Source organism: Coregonus clupeaformis, chromosome 8 (assembly GCF_020615455.1).
Source record: "Coregonus clupeaformis isolate EN_2021a chromosome 8, ASM2061545v1, whole genome shotgun sequence".
NCBI lineage: Eukaryota > Metazoa > Chordata > Actinopteri > Salmoniformes > Salmonidae > Coregonus > Coregonus clupeaformis.
Window position 1 is genome coordinate 35420303 of NC_059199.1, and position 22034 is coordinate 35442336.

The following is a 22034-nucleotide window of genomic DNA, read 5'->3' on the forward strand; positions in this document are numbered from 1 at the left end:
GGCTCCAGTCCGGAGCCTGAGCGGTCCGCTCCACCGGCGCCCGGTCCCGCTCCAGTCAGCGGCTCCAGTCCAGACCCAGACGTCAGTTCCTCTCCAGGTTCGGGGTCTCCCACACCAGGGTCCAGACAGGGCTTGGAGTATCGTGGGAGGAAGGAGAGGGGAAGCAGCGCGCTGAGGTCCAGACCAGACCAGGGGCACAACAGGGCGGCGGAGAGTATGTGGTCGTCACGCCTGGAGCCGGAACCGCCTCCGAGGCGGAATGCCAACCCGGCCCCTACCATTTTTACATTTACATTTTAGTCATTTAGCAGACGCTCTTATCCAGAGTGACTTACAGTGCATACATGATTTTATTTTTCATACTGGCCCCCCGTGGGAATTGAACCCACAACCCTGGCGTTGCAAACGCCATGCTCTACCAACTGAGCTACATCCCTGCCAGCCATTGCCTCCCCTACCCTGGACGACGCAGGGCCAATTATGCGCCGCCCCGTGGGTCTCCCGGTCGCGGCCGGCTACGACAGAGCCTGGATTTGAACCAGGATCTCTAGTGGCACAGCTAGCACTGCGATGCAGTGCCTTAGACCACTGCGCCACTCGGTCGGAGTCCGCACCTTTGGGGGGGGGGGGTACTGTCACGCCCTGACTCAGGGGACTCTTATATGTTGAGTCAGGGTGTGTATATTCTATGTTGTTATTCTAGTATGTGTAGATCTATGTTGGCCGGTGTGGTTCCCAATCAGAGGCAGCTGTCGCTCGTTGTCTCTGATTGGGGATCATACTTAGGCAGCCATTTGGCACTCGTTAGTTGTGGGATCTTGTTCCGTGTTGGAGGCTTGTATTGTGTTAGCCTTAGGCTTCACGTTTCGTTTTGTTGTTTTGTCGTTGTTTATCAGTGTAATAAACATGTACGCATTTCACGCTGCGCCTTGGTCTGACCCGTCCTTAAACGAACGTGACATAGAGATTGGATATCACATTGCAAACCACTATAATGTGACATATTAAGAAATATTAAAACAAGGTTTTACAGCTGTATAACTCAAAGGAAGTAAACTGAAAGAGAAATGTACTCTGCTGGAGTTGATTGTAATTCAAAACAACACAGAAAAGTGTAAAATGGCTAGGGAGTTTATCAAAAACAACACTGAAAATCGTAAATTGGCAATTGGAGTTAAATTTAAGTAACTCTCTGAGAGTTGGATATTTACTCCATTTAGTGTAGTTTTAACTCCAAAGATATCAACACCATGACCAGAGTAGTTTTAACACAAAATGGAGGTGGGAACATATAAACCCCCAAATTGTGTTACATTTTACTGTGTAAGTTAAGTTGTTATTCCAGGTGCCAAGGGTCAGACCACATAACTTGGTAAAACAGCATTTAGTTATCTGGTTTTCTTGGTCTTGGAATAATCTCCAGAATTCGTTGAATTTAGAGTACATTATCCTGATAGAGGAGTTCAAGGCTAAAGATACAGTTTTTCAGGCCTACATGTATTTATGATGGTGGTGGGTATTTATTGATATTTATGTTTTTATGCACTGTAGTTGTTTTGAATGGGTCAAATATGCCTCCTTTCGTAAAGAGGTATTCTAACGTCAATGGAACATTCTGGTTTAATAAAGGTGAAATAAAATTAAACAAATTCCATAGTAGTCCATAGTGTGCAGTGGCTTTCGTCATGGCCATGTGTTGTTTTACACAAGCTCTTTCCTGTTCCAAATCTGGCCACTTTCTTATAACCTTTTGTGAGTATGTCAGATCACTCCTTTTAAACAGTACCCTGTCTCAGTCTGTTCCACCCTACTTAATAATAATAGCCAATCACCGTAGCGCTAAACTGAGTGAGCTCAACTGTGAATGGTCCTGGCACACCAAAAGGGAGAAATACGTAATCGATAGAAACAATTTGAATTGTTGCATCTCCTTGTGTTGTTGTCCTCCGATGGCTAGCTAGCTAGCTAAAATCGGTCCTTTCCTAAATTAGCCATGGATGAAGATAGGGATTTGGAATTATCCGTACTGGCCAATTATTATAACAGCGATTCTGATCCAAACATAAAATACATTGTGCCCCTGGACTGAGAGGATGAAAGTTCAATATGTAGCTAGATGTGGAAGGCTAATGTTAACTAGCTAACGTTGCCATGAAAGGAAGTTAGACTAGCGGGCAAGCATTTTAGACAGGTAGCCTAGGACAACAAAAAATAAAAGCTTGTACTGTATGACAGAGTCGTAGACCGTTTCGTCAACGTGAAAGAGAGGAGGATGGCATTGGCGTTTCTCTATAAGTAGGGTGAGTCAACATGTTTTTTCTACTTGCACGAGCGAACACACACACACACACACACACACACACACACACAAATCAGAACCATGGACAGCCACATCATATTTAGCTTACGTTGATTGGACTAAATGGTTTTTGCTATCTTTTAGTTGTCACTGTATTAGACTAAGCATAGGTGATTTGATGATGTTGAAGTTGAAATGGTGCTGGAATAGTGGAGGCAGCTTCTGTTTTCTTTGTGACTTGCAGTAACTCTCCATGGTACTAAATTAATAGTTGTTTAGTAGTCCGAAAATGTCGGAAATATGAAACCATTCTGTAGGTCATGTAACTGATTTTTACATGCAATATGCTTGTGGACTTCACCGGACAGACGTTGCTCTCCGGTTTTGTGATGAAACAAAGGTGTGGTTGAATGTATTATTCTTATTGTCTTGGCCTTAGGCCCAGTGGCGGCTCCTGAAAAAATTCTCAGGGGGGGCAATTTTTCTGATGATTTAGGTGACCTACACACATTTAAAAAAAGATATGTCCAGCAACAACATGAAGACAGGGGCAGCATATAAGTCAATACCAGAAGCATTTATTGACTGATCTCAAAAGTGTTGGCTTACCAGGGTTGGTGGAGCCCTCAGTTTCATCTTTGCCTCGCAAAGCTAACTCAAACACTCCGCAAAACTTCACACACTGGATTAGCCGGCTGAGGATGTGGCGGTTCTTGCTAATGTCGTAGTAAATATATTTGTTATAGTGAATATAGAATATGATATGTTGAGTAAAATGTTGTGCTAAGATCTATTTAGGTCAGGAGCTGGTTATAAGTTCTGTTCCTATCCAATAACAATGGACAAAAGGGTCCTATCTTGTCAGCCTTGTCAGTTTCAGTTCTCCAGTAAACTTGTGATTATCAACACTAACCTCATCGTTGTGGCGGCGGACAGCTAGCCTGTATCCCTCATCCAGTTGAGTGGGAATGTTCACTCTCCCCAAAGCAGACAATCTCAAACAGCTATCCATGTGGGTCTTTGACAGCTCATGTTTCTTAATCTTTCCTGAAAGATGGTGCATGTCCGTTACACACCAGTCACTGTCCAAGCGGTGCTGTCTGCCGTGCCGCCTTCAGGGTGAAAGAGTAAGCAGGGGGTAGCAGAAGACTGCATTAGCTACATCGCAGCCTGCTAGCCAGGTTTTTCGTTCGTACCAATTTTTGGAAAATCCTCGGGTGTAGGACTTCCCCCCTTTAGTAGAAACCTGTTGAATTATTAAATTTGGTCTGGGAGGTCCTAATTGTTTCGTTGCCAATTTATCTTCATTTGTTCGCCGACAAAAAGTAACTTATTTCAAAGAGACAATCGAGTTGCACTGAACGCTATAGCCATTTTCACAGTAGTAGTGAATTGATTGATGAGGCTACCCGCTCTTTTCTTAGTTACGTTCATGGTTATGTTACGTATGACGAAAGCGCGTAAGTGCAAGCCCTCAGAAACCCATAGAGATTGTATTGAAAGCTCTGATATTTGAATTTTTTTTATTTTACATTAGAGGCTATGAGAGACTTCTGGGCGATTTTCAACCTGACTGAAATCGCCCCAAAAGGGGGGCATTTGAAGCACGACTTTAGCCTGATTGGACATTTAGTGGCACTGTGGCAGATCAGACGTCTAGATTACAACACTGATAACTACTGTTGCCGTGATATAATTGATTAGAAAAAAAATCCCTTCCTTTTCCCGTTTGGCAGTGCGTCGCCCATATCGCCCTATTGAACACACCGCCCCTGCTTAGGCCTATATATCAAGGTCGCAAGGCATATGAACTAACAGGTTATAGAGCAAACAATGCAATTATCACAACACATATGTTGTAATATGGCTTTTTTTCTGGCTTGGCATCCCAAGTGATTTTACCCACACACCGCTACTGATCTGTCTTGGGTACTATATATAGACCTAAAACTATTACCAGGTAGACTCCCCTCACAGGTATGCTATCATTGTTCAGAATAAGAAGTGTGTGCATGGGGTGAAGTGGTGAAGTTTGTAAACAAAGACATGAATACATATTGCTATGGCGGGTTTGATTGAATTCCAGCCTTGGTCGGTTGATCTGTTTAAGATCGAACATGAGGAAAGGTTTGACACAACTTTCCATTGATGACTTTAATGGAGCACTTCTACTTCATACCCCATTAGCGTTAGCATGGATTTGACCATGGTCGTAATGTGAATTAGATCAATTGTTCTCAGGTGTGAGTGTGAGTCTGTGAGAGCAGTGCGGACAGCGCTGTGGTGCTGAAATGTTTTGAACTCCCTAGACACTGGGCAGCACTTAAGGACAGTGGCATGTTGCTGAAATGAGTCAATGCACTAGGCGGCATAGGGATACCTGTGTTGACAGACAACATACAGATAGATACATGCATTCAAAAGTGTGAAGTGGAATCTGAATTCCTGATAACACTTTATATTAAGTTACTCTAAATACAATGCTGAAGCTACTACAGTAACAACACTGTACAACATCATTGTTCCTTAACTGGATAATAATGGAGTTGAGCAGTTTTGGTTGTCACAAAAGTGGAATGAGGAACGGTCCCTATTCCTCTTGTGTAATTACTCAAATATGCAATTTACATAAGTATTAAGTAACAACATGTTAATACAACGTTGTTACTAGTGTAATTACAGTGTTACTACACATATATATAAGAGCAACTTAATGTGGTGTTACCGAATTCCAGTGTAATTCCAGTGTTACTACACATATATAAGAGCAACTTAATGTGGTGTTACCGAATTCCAGTGTAATTCCCTGAGAATTGTGTGTGCCCAAAGGTAGTATCCCCTACTGGCCTATCAATACAGTGCAACCCATTCTGCTACTTTACAAATGCATCTTTCTTCATTCCTCCTTGAAGTAATCGATCTGTTATGACTGAATAGATGAGAGCTTAGTAATGGAACCCTTGCTTACACGTATACAACTGTATTAGATCAGTGATTACTTTAAAAAATGATGTCTATGGCCTTTTTAATACTTTTGACAGAGCCTCCTTTCCTCTACCTTTGCTTTCTCAATCCATGCCTGTGGGAACCTCACGGTGTGCAAATGTTTGTTTGACCTTTAGTTGAATCAGGTATGTTAAGTGCTGGGGTAGAATTAAATTATGCACGCCCCTGTATCGAATGTATTGAATGTATTGAGAAACACAGACTTCAAAAACACAGACTTAAAGGAAAGGTAGAGAGAAGGATGCACTGTAAACATGTTCAATTCAGGCCATACTTGCTCAGGGTGCATTCTTATTGAATGACAGAGAAAAATAGAGAGTGTGGCAGACAGTGAAATACAGGGAGCGAAGGGGAGGAAATAGGGGCAGATGGGTAAAGAGAGAGGGGGAGGGGTGAGCAAAAAGGAGAAAATATGATTGTGACTATGAAGCAGACCAATGTTTCCTGTGTGCAGTGGTCAAGGTTATCAAAAGCCCACACAAAACTACAGTGGTGGAATATCTACTTCCTACTTTTGGGATCTGCAGGGCCTCCTACATAGTGCATGTGATATTTTACATTTAAAGACTGTAGAGAACAAGAGAGGGAGGAGACTAGTCACTCTTTCACGTGTGTCAGGGTTGCCATGGAGAAAAAGTGTGGGCTTCTCTTAAAAAATAATGCCCTCCTTTCCTTCAGTTCCTACCCCTTCTACTATCTCTCTCTTCCACCTTTTCCACTGCGGTGTCAATGATTCACAAACCTCCATTTCCCCTTTACGTAGCTAGTTCTATCAGATGTTCTCTTCTCTTCTTCTCCTGTGGAACGCAAGTCCTATCCTCCCGCTAACCCGTTTTCCTCTTTCCATTTCTCTTTTCATCCTGCTTGGAATCTCTCGCTCTATCCTTTGCAGATAATCTGTCCCTCCAGCAGTCCCTCCAGCAGTCCCTTACGGTCTATTCTTTTCTCAGTTGCCATGGCAATGGGCTGGGGGCGTGTGTGTGTGAAAGAGAGAGAGTGAGGGAGTGGGTGTTGCGGAAGTGACATCGCTAGAGTTTAATTTTTGCTTCCTGTGCACTCTTTCTCTATTTCTGGAGGTGCAACTTTAACAGTGCACAAAATATGACACAGTCAAATTGTATATACAGTATTGCATTCTCGTTGGACTGGGAATGTAAATCACCTTACCTCCAAGTAGGGTAAGGTGATTTATTGTTGTAGTTTCGTTGTGTATCCCTGTCCCCTAGATTTGGGCATATGCCCATGTGATATGTCGCTAGCGTCACACTGCTCAGTTACATATAGGCCTATTGGTTAACATGAAAGGTGCACTTTTCAGCCTTTTTACAAATTATTTATCTGTGGTATTTGAAGAATACTGCTTAGTGCACTACCTCCTTACCTCATCATAATCCCCCGAAAGAAATGGTGCAGGGATGCGAGGTGTTGTTAAATTGTTTGTTTTCATCCACCGAGAAAGACAACTAATCGTGAAAGAAGTTTAGCTGTTTGTATCAGCAACTTGCCAGTAAACAAGCAACTTATTATATACACTGAACAAAAATATAAACGCAACATGTAACATTTAAAAGATTTACAGTTCATATAAGGAAATCAGTCAATTGAAATAAATTCATTAGGCCCTAATCTATGGATTTCACATGACTTGGAATACAGATATCCATCTGTTGGTCACGGACACCTTTTTTTTTTAAAGGTAGGGGCGTGGATCAGAAAACCAGTCAGGTCTGGTGTGACCACCATTTGCTTCATACAGCACGACACATCTCCTTCGCATAGAGCTGATAAGGCTGTTGATTGTGGCCCGTGGAATGTTGTCCCACTCCTCTTCAATGGCTGTGCAAAATTGCTGGATATTGGCGGGAACTGGAACATGCTGTCGTACACGTCGATCCAGAGCATCCCAAACATGCTCAATGGGTGACATGTCTGGTGAGTATGCAGGCCATGGAAGAACTGGGACATTTTCAGCTTCCAGGAATTGTGACATGGGGCCGTGCATTATAATGCTGAAACATGAGGTGATGGTGGCGGATGAATGGCATGACAATGGGCCTCAGGATCTCGTTACGGTATCTCTGTTCATTCAAATTGCCATTGATAAAATGCAATTATGTTCATTGTCCATAGCTTATGCCTGCCCATACCATACCCCACTGCACCATGGGGCACTCTGTTCACAACGTTGACATCAGCAAACTGCTTGCCTACACAACGGCATACACTCTGTCCGCCATCTGCCCGGTACAGTTGAAACCAGGAATCATCCATGAAGAGCACACTTCTCCAGCATGCCAGTGGCCATCGAAGGTGAGTATTTGCCCACTGAAGTCAGTTATGACGCCGAACTGCAGTCAGGTCAAGACCCTGGTGAGGACGACGAGCACGCAGATGAGCTATGAGCTCGAACTACCCAGTTTATAATAAATGATATATCATTGGTAAGCCTTGTCTGATCCAGAACAGCCCAAAGGGTCAGGAGCCAGTTTCTGTATCATGAGGCAGCACATACAGTACCAGTCAAAAGTTTGGACACACCTACTCAATCCAGGGTTTTTCTTTATTTTTACTATTTTCTACATTGTAGAATAACAGTGAATACATCAAAACTATTAAATAACACATATGGAATCATGTAGTAACCAAAAATAGTGTTAAACAAATCAAAATATATGTCATATTTGAGATTCTTCAAAGTAGGAACCCTTTGCCTTGATGACAGCTTTGCACACTCTTGGCATTCTCTCAACCACCTTCATGAGGTAGTCACCTGAAATGCATTTCAATTAACAGATGTGCCTTGTTAAAAGTTAATTTGTGGAATTTCATTCCTTCTTAATGCATTTGATCCAATCAGTTGTGTTGTGACAAGGTAGGGGTGGTATACAGAAGATAGCCCTATTTGGTAAAAGACCATGTCCATATTATGGCAAGAACAGTTCAAATAAGCAAAGAGAAACGACAGTCCATCATTACTTTAAGGCATGAAGGTCAGTCAATCCGGAACATTTCAAGAACTTTTAAAGTTTCTTCAAGTGCAGTCGCAGAAACCATCAAGCGCTATGATGAAACTGGCTCTCATGAGGACCGCCACAGGAAAGGGAGACCCAGAGTTACCTGCAGAGGATAAGTTCATTAGAGTTAACTGCATCTCAGATTGCAGCCCAAATAAATGCTTCACAGAGTTCAAGTAACAGACATATCTCAACATCAACTGTTCAGAAGAGACTGTGTGAATCAGGCCTTCATGGTCGAATTGCTGAAAATAAACCACTACTAAAGGACACCAAAAAGAAGAAGAGACTTGCTTGGGCCAAGAAACATGTGCAATGGACATTAGACCGGTGGAAATCTGTCCTTTGGTCTGATGAATTTGCGATTTTTGGTTCCAACCGCTGTGTCTTTGTGAGACGCGGAGTAGGTGAACGGATGATCTCCGCATGTGTGGTTGCCACTGTGAATCACGGAGGAGGAGGTGTGATGGTGTGAGGGTGCTTTGCTGGTGACACTGTCAGTGATTTATTTAAAATTCAAGGCACACTTAACCAGCATGGCTACCATAGCATTCTGCAGCGATACACCATCCCATCTAGTTTGCGCTTAGTGGGACTATCATTTGTTTTTCAACAGGACAATGACCCAAAACACACCTCCAGGCTGTGTAAGGGCTATTTGACCAGGGAGAGTGATGAAGTGCTGCATCAGATGATCTGGCCTCCACAATCACCCGACCTCAACCCAATTAAGATGGTTTGGGATGAGTTGGACTGCAGAGTGAAGGAAAAGCAGCCAACAAGTGACCAGCATACGTGGGAACTCCTTCAAGACTGTTGGAAAAGCATTCCAGGTGAAGCTGGTTGAGAGAATGCCAAGAGTGTGCAAAGCTGTCATCAAGGCAAAGGGTGGCTACTTTGAAGAATCGTCAAATATAAAATATATTTTGATTCGTTTAACACCTTTTGGGTTACTACATGATTCCATATGTGTTATATCATAGTTTTGATGTCTTCACTATTATTCTACAATGTAGAAAATAGTAAAAATAAAGAAAAACCCTTGAATGAGTAGGTGTGTCCAAACTTTGACTGGTAGTGTATATCATAGAGGTCTCTCTCTTTCTTTGTCAAAAGACACCGCTGTCTTTCTATCTCATGGAAGTTTCTGAATTAAGGACAGGTCTGTTTTATTTTTAGGACAATCCGTAACCCCGATTGCAGGCTCTATTTATAACAAGTAAAAAATGGAAGCTCTGCTGCTGCCTCCTGGAGAAGAAAATAAAATAACGATTCTGCCACTGCCACTCTACCACTGTCAAATGTGCTATTGATCCCAGCTGTTATGCAGTTGTTGTTTTTTTGTAGATTTTTTTCAAATGAACTAATTCCTTTTATCTCATTCTTAGATGGAAGGTGTGCCTCCCCCTTGTCCTCGCGGCCCCAGACCCCTTCCAATGGCCTGGCTTATGATCCGCTGGGTTGGAACCCATGTCGCTTGATGAGAACTGGGAGTCAGTGCTACATGTTTGACCAGGAGGAGGTAGGATGAATACCTCCATCTTGTTCACAAGAGACAAGCACATGCTGGACATGGAACACAACCACAGTCCTGCTGATTTTCATTTCTCCCTAGCTCTTAATTGGTCAGTGAATCTATTTGATTGACTAGAGAGTCCACCTGATTGGTTGAGAGTCCACATTGATCTCTGAAGTATTTACCTTAATGGGTATGGTGCACCTAACCCCTGTTTGGATCGGAGTATTGTTTGTTTTATATAGATCATTTGAGTATCCAGGCTAGGTCCTACTTTATTCTGTTACCTATTAAAGGTGATGTGTTTAAACGTTATAACGCTACTAGAGAGTCCATACACCAGGCTACCTAGGTCTTTATCAGTCTCCGATTGAGAGACAGGGGCGAAAAACAAGGTACCGCAGTGGCAGCTAGGACAAGTTGTATTGAGTGTGGTGTCATATGGGCAGCCCAATTCTGATATTTTCCAACACTAATTGTATTTTGTCCAAATTGTCTTTGGACCTATCACATCAGATCTTTTCACATCAGAGCTCATTCAGAGCTGATCTGATTGATCAAAAGACCAATTAGTGAAACACATATCAGAATTGGGCTGCCTGTGACCTAAACGCAGCCATAGAGATGTACATCCACATCAGATCCCTAGCGCTGTTTAATTATAAAATTATGTTTCTATTAAGTTCTATATGTTTCCATTAGGTCAATGTGGGGGTTATTGAATGATTTTGTTAATAAGAGGTGTCTCATCAAGTGGTTATGAGCAGATTTAAGGAATAGCTAGTGTAAAGAACTCCCCCCATATACAGACTGATGAAATTAGTACAAGCTAAAGCATTGATGATGCAATGCAATGTATCAGTGTTTTATTCGTTCGGAGTAGGAAACTGGAAGTGGACAGATTTGTGGAATAAAGTAATTCATTGAAAAAGTCGCTCGTTGAAAAGATAAATACATTTCCACTCGGGGTAGGCGCAGCTTGATACAACACAGGCCCTTCAATAACGGAGCAGTCCACATGTGAGAGCGGATGTCCCAAAACTAGCCACTGGAGGGAGACGTTATTCAACAATTCAATGAGATATCCAGAAATAATAAATCCTCTTCTTAATTGATACTCTTGCAAAGACACCAATCCCCACCCACCCCCCAGTCCTCCAAAAAGTGTCAGGGAGTCACTTTTTTATTGTAAATTTAACCTGATATGATCGTAATCATACACAGATGCTTCATATGAATTGTTTTATGAGCTATAGTCCCGTGTAGCTCAGTTGGTAGATCATGGTGTTTGCAAAGTCAGGGTTGTGGGTTCGATTCCCACGGGGGGCCAGTATGAAAATGTATGCACTCACTAACTGTAAGTCGCTCTGGATAAGAGCGTCTGCTAAATGACTAAAATGAAAATGAGAGGAATCCCTCTCACCTTTTTCTTTAGTGTGTGTCTGGATAGGATGGGGATGAAATTAATCTATTGATCTGAGTACATAGTATACAAACATTGATTATAGTTAATTATTAATTATAGTCATACAAAACATCCCCAATATGTTTCACTCACTGCACGTACTGGGGTAGTGCATTAAAAAAAATATGTGCTATACTGTACCTGTGAATAAAGGTAAAAAGCTATTTCACTTAGATTCAACTTAGTAAATATTAAGTCAATTGGGATGACAATTTGTCATTGCTAACGTTACCTGAGCTACACTTTTGTGTGTGTTTTCTGACATTTACTATGACACAATATAACAATGCCAATGTCATTGCGCTCTCTCTAAACTTGAGCACTTTCTGGTGGTGCAATTACCAGTGCTGTTTCACGTCACCTGTCTGGGGAAATACCTGGGGGAGAAGGTATTTCGAACCACACACGCTTGTCCTTTCACTGTCCTTTAGCCAAGGGCTCTTTGCCCTAGCTAACAGCAGAAACCACTAAACATAATGTACAGTAGCTCTTCAAGTTTGTTGAGGTTGTGCTGAGCCATCTACTTTTCTCTCTGTGGTATTTCATGATGTCAAACAACTATAGTAAAATTATCTCAATGCAATATGTCAGATGTAATATTTGAACTCAATGCAATATTTGGGAAAATGTCACAATTTCAGAGTCACAGGATCAACAAAGCTACTAGTGTTTACAGAGAGGATAGGGGACATAAGAACGGCTCACAAATGAAATATAACATTTAATACAGTATGTGCTACATGGTTTTGGAGGTCGCAGTAACCTACAGTATATGATAAATTAATATTTTCAGATACAAGGTCAGAAGGACTGATATTAAAGGGATATTTGCATTTCTGAAGTGTACATAGTTGCTAAAGAGACTTGAGTTGCCTCCGCTGTCATGATTTCATAATTGTAAATGACACAAGACTGATGGTTAGTAATACAATGAATTACATTAAAGCTATGGTCTGGGATTTGGAAATCTGTTCAATGGTCATTTAAATGGTAATTTAAATTAATGGATATTTATTTACCCATTGATTCCTAAAGAATATAACTTATAAATGCATCATGAGCTTAGCACAACCTCCTTTCTATATAATAACCCACGTAAGGTATTGAATGACATAAGATTCCATTGTTTAAAAGCAACAAAAACATAAACAATGTACATTTTCTAAATGTGTAAAACGATCATGTGGATGTCACAGACTGTCAAGAGTTTGTGCTGTCTATGAATTTGAGAGGGGTTACATTTCCCTATCCCCATCCCTCAGCTGTATACCAATACACGTGGCAGTTTGTTTTATTAAATACCAGAATGTAGCTTTAATGCCAACCTACTATTCACTTTGTTAACTATTTGTTTCACACAGAGACAAAGTGCTTCTGGGTAAGGCTTTGAGTGTTGAAAAGGAACTTGACCTCTCACCTCTGTAAACCACATTGGGAATGTGTTGTGCTAGCCTTTACTTTCAGTGTGGGTGGAAAATGCCCTTGGTCCTTAAGACAGATTTCAGTAGGGACGTTTTGAGCTTTATTATGTTAAATACTGTACACATATTAAGTCATATGAAGGTAACTGAACATTTTATACCATGAAATGGTCACAAATAAAAATATGTAGCTGTGTTACACAACTAACTTTTTCTTATACAGTATATGCTCTGGTTTGATATGATCATTTAGCATAAATGAAATTATCCATAGTTTAAGATCCTGTGCAATCACTTTTTTATTGCAGGACAACAGCTCAAGAAAGTGAGGCTTTAGTGCCCAACACAAGTGATTTATACAGTATGTAGTGGAAGTGCTAGGAGGAAGGATGGACGGGTGTGGAGTGACCAAGGTACAATCTGAAGAGATGGGTTTTCAGCCTGACTTTGACCTCTCTGACCCTCTATTCTTACCGTAGGTTCACCCTTTACTGATGCGTGAGCGTCGCTCAGGCTCTCAGCGCAGTGAGCGCACCAAGCTGCTCCGAAGGACAGTCAGTGTGCCGGTGGAGGGGAGACATCAACACCCCGAGATAGGTATGTAGAACATATACCGGAAAGATTTGTACTGGATAACAAAGTGCAAACTATGTAAATGCATTGCAGTTCAATAGCACCAATTCAAATACATTGTTTTTCATTTTTCTGGATATCTGCAAGCTCTCGTTTAGTACATGCATCCTTGCAGTTCCCAAGCCATTGTATTTGTTAGGAGTCAATTTAAATACACCACTATGAAAGCATACTGTTGGATACCCTTAGTCTTTGCATTCCTTCTCTGTGCCTTTTTATGTGTCAATTAAATCAAAATATAGATTATAAACCCTCATTAGCTCACATTCATGTTCACACCTTAAATAAATATGAAGTGCCCTCTTGCAGTTTGGAGTCTTTTGTTGTTGAAGTGATGCATTGACATGATGCGCTATGTCAAACAACACTTTGACGATATTGGTATTCGTCAGGTTCAAAATATTCAAACTATTTTTCATTATACTACTGTGCTGGAAGCATAAAATTGTTTAATTATTTAAATAGATTTGTATTCAAACTGCACCATTAAACAAGCTAAGGGGGCGGCATTCCCTGACGGCTGGTGGAGAGAAAATCTCCTTTCCACTGCTCAATGTTGGCATGTACCTGTATGCCGTACTCATATACACTGATGAAGACATGCGTATGGATAACAATCATTTAAACTGAATGAAATGCCTATGATTGTATCTTTAAGAATATATCTATTGGCTTTGTTGATACATTTGTTAATACTCTGTACATTAGTTGGTGGGTCGTTCCACCAATTTGGTGCCTTTTGAGAAACCGAATTAGCATAATAAAACAATCCCCATAAACATTTGTCAGTTTAAGCTAGAGATATCTGGGGGGGTTTTGCACTGGATGCAACTAAATCCACCGCATCCACCGATGTTGCACTTCTGCATCTGCGGTGAAAGGTGACAGAGCTAGAGTGGTGTTTGTCAGACCATGAGATATCCCAATAATCGGTCTTCTCACAAAATCATCTGTAGCATCCGAACGGTTTGGCCTACAAACTATTATTCCTCTGATGAGACTCTCACGTACACGGTGTTCCCCGTTTTGCTCTACGACCCACACAAGCGTCTTTGGACTCGCCTGTTGTCGGTACAGCCGATCTTCCTACTTCTGTCTGTAGCATCCAAACAGTTTGGGCTACAAACTAATATCCCTCTGTGGAAAGGTGAGACTCTCATGAACACATACAGTTGAAGTTGGAAGTTTACATACACTTAGGTTCGAGTCATTAAAACTCGTTTTTCAACCACTCCACAAATTTCTTGTTAACAAACTATAGTTTTGGCAAGTCAGTTAGGACATCTACTTTGTGCATGACACAAGTAATTTTTCCAACAATTGTTTACAGACAGATTATTTCACTTATAATTCAATGTATCATAATTCCAGTGGGTCAGAAGTTTACATACACTAAATTGACTGTGCCTTTAAACAGCTTGGAAAAATCCAGAAAATGATGTCATGGCTTTAGAAGCTTCTGATAGGCTAATTGACATTATTTGAGTCAAGTGGAGGTGTGCCTGTGGATGTATTTCAAGGCCTACCTTCAAACTCAGTGCCTCTTTGCTTGACATCATGGGAAAATTAAAAGAAATCAGCCAAGACCTCAGAAACAAAATTGTAGACCTCCACCAGTCTTGTTCATCCTTAGGAGCAATTTCCAAATGCTTGAAGGTACCACGTTCATCTGTACAAACAATAGTACACAAGTATAAACACCATGGGACCACGCAGCTGTCATACCGCTCAGGAAGGAGACGCGTTCTGTCTCCTAGAGATTAACGTACATTGGTGCGAAAAGTGCAAATCAATCCCAGAACAACAGCAAATGACCTTGTGAAGATGCTGGAGGAAACAGGTACAAAGTATCTACAGTGAACAGAGAACAAGTATTTGATACATTGCAGATTTTGCAGGTTTTCCTACTTACAAAGCATGTAGAGGTCTGTAATTTTTATCATAGGTACACTTCAACTGTGAGAGACGGAATCTAAAACAACAATCCAGAAAATCGCATTGTATGATTTTTAAGTAATTAATTTGCATTTTATTGCATGACATAAGTATTTGATCACCTACCAACCAGTAAGAATTCCGGCTCTCACAGACCTGTTAGTTTTTCTTTAAGAAGCCCTCCTGTTCTCCACTCATTACCTGTACTAACTGCACCTGTTTGAATTCGTTACCTGTATAAAAGACACCTGTCCACACACTCAATCAAACAGACTCCAACCTCTCCACAATGGCCAAGACCAGAGAGCTGTGTAAGGACATCAGGGATAAAGTTGTAGACCTGCACAAGGCTGGGATGGGCTACAGGACAATAGGCAAGCAGCTTGGTGAGAAGGCAACAACTGTTGGCGCAATTATTAGAAAATGGAAGAAGTTCAAGATGACGGTCAATCACCCTCGGTCTGGGGCTCCATGCAATATCTCACCTCGTGGGGCATCAATGATCATGAGGAAGGTGAGGGATCAGCCCAGAACTACACGGCAGGACCTGGTCAATGACTTGAAGAGAGCTGGGACCACAGTCTCAAAGAAAACCATTAGTAACACACTACGCCATCATGGATTAAAATCCTGCAGCGCAAGCAAGGTCCCCCTGCTCAAGCCAGCGCATGTCCAGGCCTGTCTGAAGTTTTCCAATGAACATCTGGATGATCCAGAGGAGGAATGGGAGAAGGTCATGTGGTCAGATGAGACAAAAATATAGCTTTTTGGTCTAAACTCCACTCGCCGTGTTTGGAGGAAGAAGAAGGATGAGGACAACCCCAAGAACACCATCCCAACCGTGAAGCATGGAGGTGGAAACATCATTCTTTGGGGATGCTTTTCTGCAAAGGGGACAGGACGACTGCACCGTATTGAGGGGAGGATGGATGGGGCCATGTATCGCGAGATCTTGGCCAACAACCTCCTTCCCTCAGTAAGAGCATTGAAGATGGGTCGTGGCTGGGTCTTCCAGCATGACAACGACCCGAAACACACAGCCAGGGCAACTAAGGAGTGGCTCCGTAAGAAGCATCTCAAGGTCCTGGAGTGGCCTAGCCAGTCTCCAGACCTGAACCCAATCGAAAATCTTTGGAGGGAGCTGAAAGTCCGTATTGCCCAGCGACAGCCTCGAAACCTGAAGGATCTGGAGAAGGTCTGTATGGAGGAGTGGGCCAAAATCCCTGCTGCAGTGTGTGCAAACCTGGTCAAGACCTACAGGAAACGTATGATCTCTGTAATTGCAAACAAAGGTTTCTGTACCAAATATTAAGTTCTGCTTTTCTGATGTATCAAATACTTATGTCATGCAATAAAATGCAAATTAATTACTTAAAAATCATACAATGTGAAAATTACAGACCTCTACATGCTTTGTAAGTAGGAAAACCTGCAAAATCGGCAGTGTATCAAATACTTGTTCTCCCCACTGTATATCTGTAACACCCTGGCTCTGGGACTCTATATGTTGAGCCAGGGTGTGTTCTTTCATTGTGGTGTATTTCTATGTTGGGAGTTCTAGGTTGTTTATTTCGATGTTTTTTATTTTTATTTATTTATTTTTTATTTATTTTTTTGGCCTGAGTGACTCCCAATCAGAGGCAACGAGTGTCAGCTGTGGCTGGTTGTCTCTGATTGGGAGCCATATTTAAATTGTCTGTTTTTCCCTTTGTGTTTGTGGGTTCTTGTTCCGTGTTGGTCTATGTTACCTAGGACGTTACGAGTCGTTTGTTGTTTTTGTTCATTGTCAGTATTTATCACTAAAGGTAAATAAACATGTTCGTTCATCACGCTGCGCCTTGGTCTATTCCCTACGACGATCGTGACAGAAGAACCCACCATACAAGGACCAAGCAGCGTGTCCAGGAGCAGGCAGACTGGACATGGGAGGAAGCGCCGGGGAAGGAGATGGAGAGGTTGGCGATGGCCCAGGTGGGCAAAGTGTGGTCCTGGGAGGACATGCTCGGGGGAAAAGGACCATGGGCTAGGATTAAGGCCCAGGCGAGAGAGGAGCAACGGCGTGATCAGTGTCGTCGTCGGGCTGACGAGAGGCAACCCCCAAAAAATTTTAGGGGGGGGCATGGACGACGGGGCTGACGGAGGCAGAAAAGGGGCGTATTCAGAAGGCCACCAGGTTACGGGGGCCACTGGTCAAAGTAGGGAAAGAAGGTTTAGAGGCACGGCGAGAGGTACTGGGGTGTGTTATCAGTCCGGTCCGGCCCGTTCCAGATCCCGGGGTAGAGCCAGTGGTGTGTGTCCCCAGTACGGTCCGGCCTGTTACGGCCCCTCGCACCAAATGTACGGTGTGCGTCGCCAGCCCGGTCCGGCCTGTCCCTGCTCCACGCACCAAGCCTACGGTGTGCGTCGCCAGCCCGGTCCGGCCTGTCCCTGCTCCACGCACCAAGCCTACGGTGTGCGTCGCCAGCCCGGTCCGGCCTGCCCCTGCTCCACGCACCAAGCCTACGGTGTGCGTCGCCAGCCCGGTCCGGCCTGTCCCTGCTCCTCGCAACAAGCCTACGGTGTGCGTCGCCAGCCCGGTCCGGCCTGTTCCTACTCCACGCACCAAGCCAGGGGTGCGCATCGTCAGCCCGGTCCGGCCCGTTCCTACTCCACGCACCAAGCCAGGGGTGCGAGTCGTCAGCCCGGTCCGGCCCGTTCCGGCTCCACGCACCATCCAGGGGTGCGCGTCGTCAGTCCAGCACAACCCGTGCCTGGGTCACCGGTGCCTGGTAAGGTACCGGTCAACTGCTCCACTACGGAGCTGAAGCCTACCGCTCCTGCTACGTCCAGTTCAGCTCCAGCCAGCGGGGCCAGACCGGACCAGGGGCGCTATGGGGGGTTTATTGGAGGGTGGTGGGCAAGGCCGGAGCCAGAACCGCCGCCGAGGAGGAATGCCCACCCAGCCCTCCCCTGTTTTGCTCTAGTTGAGGCGCGGTCGCAGTCCGCGCCTTTAGGGGGGTACTGTAACACCCTGGCTCTGGGACTCTATATGTTGAGCCAGGGTGTGTTCTTTCATTGTGGTGTATTTCTATGTTGGGAGTTCTAGGTTGTTTATTTCTATGTTGGCCTGAGTGACTCCCAATCAGAGGCAACGAGTGTCAGCTGTGGCTGGTTGTCTCTGATTGGGAGCCATATTTAAATTGTCTGTTTTTCCCTTTGTGTTTGTGGGTTCTTGTTCCGTGTTGGTCTATGTTATCTAGGACGTTACGAGTCGTTTGTTGTTTTTGTTCATTGTCAGTATTTATCACTAAAGGTAAATAAACATGTTCGTTCATCACGCTGCGCCTTGGTCTATTCCCTACGACGATCGTGACAATATCCACAGTAAAACAAGTCCTATATCGACATAACCTGAAAGGCCGCTCAGCAAGGAAGAAGCCACTGCTCCAAAACCGCCATAAAAAAGTCAGACTACTGTTTGCAACTGCACATGGGGACAAAGATCGTACTTTTTGGAGAAATGTCCTCTGGTCTGATGAAACAAAAATAGAACTGTTTGGCGATAATTACCATCACTATGTTTGGTTGAAAGGGGGACGCTTGCAAGCCGAAGAACACCATCCCAACTGTGAAGCACGGGGGTGGCAGCATCATGGTGTGGGGGTGCTTTGCTGCAGGAGGGACTGGTGCACTTCACAAAATAGATGGCCTCATGAGGAAGGAAAATATTGTGGATATATTGAAGCAACATCTTAAGACATCAGTCAGGAAGTTAAAGCTTGGTCGCAAATGGGTCTTTCAAATGAACAGTGACCCCAAGCATGCTTCCAAAGTTGTGGCAAAATGGCTTAAGGACAACAAAGTCAAGGTATTGGAGTGGCCATCACAAAGCCCTGACCTCAATCCTATAGAACATTTGTGGACAGAAATGAAAAAGCGTGTGCGAGCAAGGAGGCCTACAAACCTGACTCCGTTACACCAGCTCTGTCAGGAGGAATGGGCCAAAATTCCCCCAACTTATTGTGGGAAGCTTGTTGAAGGCTACCCGAAACGTTTGACCCAAGTTAAACAATTTAAAGGCAATGCTACCAAATACTAATTGAGTGTATGTAAACTTCTGACCCACTGGGAATGTGATTAAATAAATAAATGCTGAAATATATAATTCTCTCCACTATTATTCTGACATTTCACATTCTTAAAATAAAGTGGTGATCCTAACTGACCTAAGACAGGGAATTTTTACTAGGATTAAATGTCAGGAATTGTAAAATGTATTTGGCTAAAGTGTATGTAAACCTCCGACTTCAACTGTACATGTCAGTTGTTTTGCTCTAGGATGCCCACAGGCCTCAAAAGACTTGTCTAAATGTCCCCCAGTACCAGTTGAAGACATTTATGGATGTACAGTATATACAGTGCCTTCGGAAAGTTTTCAGACCCCTTTTTCCACATTTTGTTATGTTACAGCCTTATTCTAAAATGTAGTAAATAAATAAAAATCCTTATCAATCTACACACAATACCCCATAATGACAAAGCAACAAAAAAAAAAGTGCTAATTTATAAAAAATAAAAACCAGAAATATCACATTTACATAAGTATTCAGACCCTTTACTCAGTACTTTGTTGAACACCTTTGGCAGTGATTACAGCGTTGAGTCTTGGGTATGATGCTACAAGCTTGGCACACCTGTATTTGTGGAGTTTCTCCCATTTTTCTCTGCAGATCTTCTCAAGCTCTGTCAGAAATGTTTTGTTACCCTTCCTCAGATCCCCTTCCCCAGATCTCTGCCTCGACACAATCCTGTCTCGGAGCTCTACGGACAATTGCTTCCACCTCATGGCTTGGTTTTTGCTCTGACATGCATTGTCAACTGTGGGACCTTATATAGACAGGTGTGTACCTTTCCAAATCATGTCCCATCAATTGAATTTACCACAGGTGGACTCCAATCAAGTTGTAGAAACATCTCAAGGATGATCAATAGAAGCAGGATGGACCTGAGCTCAATTTCGAGTCTCATAGCAAAGGGTCTGAATACTTATGTAAATAAGGCATTTTTGTTTTTTGTTGTTAATTCGTTTGCAAAAATGTCAAAAAATCTGTTTTCGCTTTGTCATTATGGGGTATTGTGTGTAGATTGCTGAAGAAATTTGTTTAATCCATTTTAGAATAAGGCTGTAACGTAACAAATTGTGGAAAAAGTCAAGGGGTCTGAATACTGTCTGAAGGCACTGTATATATTCTACCTTACAATGAATAATCACATGAAATTAATAATAATCTTCAGAATTGACTTTCTCAAAGCAACAACATAACTAGGGCTTTACAACGATGGTGAAAACTTGGAGAAATGTGAGGGTTAAGGGGGTTAAAATCTTCCTGGAAGTCACAGAGGGTGGAAGGAGGGATATGTCAAAATCCAGAAAATCACATTGTAGGATTTTTAATGAATTTATTTGCAAATTATGGTGGAAAATAAGTATTTGGTCACCTACAAACAAGCAAGATTTCTGGCTCTCACAGACCTGTAACTTCTTCTTTAAGAGGCTCCTCTGTCCTCCACTTTTATTAATGGCACCTGTTTGAACTTGTTATCAGTATAAAAGACACCTGTCCACAACCTCAAACAGTCACACTCCAAACTCCACTATGGCCAAGACATAAGAGCTGTCAAAGGACACCAGAAACAAAATTGTAGACCTGCACCAGGCTGGGAAGACTGAATCTGCAATAGGTAAGCAGCTTGGTTTGAAGAAATCAACTGTGGGAGCAATTATTAGGAAATGGAAGACATACAAGACCACTGATAATCTCCCTCGATCTGGGGCTCCACGCAAGATCTCACCCCGTGGGTCAAAATGATCACAAGAACGGTGAGCAAAAATCCCAGAACCACACGGGGGGGACCTAGTGAATGACCTGCAGAGAGCTGGGACCAAAGTAACAAAGCCTACCATCAGTAACACACTACGCCGCCAGGGACTCAAATCCTGCAGTGCCAGACGTGTCCCCCTGCTTAAGCCAGAACATGTCCAGGCCCGTCTGAAGTTTGCTAGAGTGCATTTGGATGATCCAGAAGAGGATTGGGAGAATGTCATATGGTCAGATGAAACCAAAATAGAACTTTTTGGTAAAAACTCAGTCGTGTTTGGAGGACAAAGAATGCTGAGTTGCATCCAAAGAACACCATACCTACTGTGAAGCATGGGGGTGGAAACATCATGCTTTGGGGCTGTTTTTCTGCAAAGGGACCAGGACGACTGATCCGTGTAAAGGAAAGAATGAATGGGGCCATGTATCGTGAGATTTTGAGTGAAAACCTCCTTCCATCAGCAAGGGCATTGAAGATGAAACGTGGCTGGGTCTTTCAGCATGACAATGATCCCAAACACACCGCCCGGGCAACGAAGGAGTGGCTTCGTAAGAAGCATTTCAAGGTCCTGGAGTGGCCTAGCCAGTCTCCAGATCTCAACCCCATAGAAAATCTTTGGAGGGAGTTGAAAGTCTGTGTAGCCCAGCGACAGCCCCAAAATATCACTGCTCTAGAGGAGATCTGCATGGAGGAATGGGACAAAATACCAGCAACAGTGTGTGAAAACCTTGTGAAGACTTACAGAATACGTTTGACCTGTGTCATTGCCAACAAAGGGTATATAACAAAGTATTGAGAAACTTTTGTTATCGACCAAATACTTATTTTCCACCATAATTTGCAAATAAATTCATTAAAAATCCTACAATGTGATTTTCTGGATTTT

General features: G+C 42.9%; 1 protein-coding gene across 2 annotated transcripts in view; it reads left to right on the plus strand.

The window, feature by feature from the left end:
* LOC121571972 (ras/Rap GTPase-activating protein SynGAP) overlaps positions 1-22034 on the plus strand; it is a 91829-nt gene that overhangs the window by 12639 nt on the left and 57156 nt on the right. For both annotated transcript variants that reach the window (XM_041883785.1, XM_041883786.1), the window contains exons 2-3: positions 9708-9841; positions 13201-13318. In XM_041883785.1, the coding sequence (XP_041739719.1) occupies positions 9708-9841; positions 13201-13318 (252 nt within the window). The remainder of the gene's footprint in view (positions 1-9707; positions 9842-13200; positions 13319-22034) is intronic.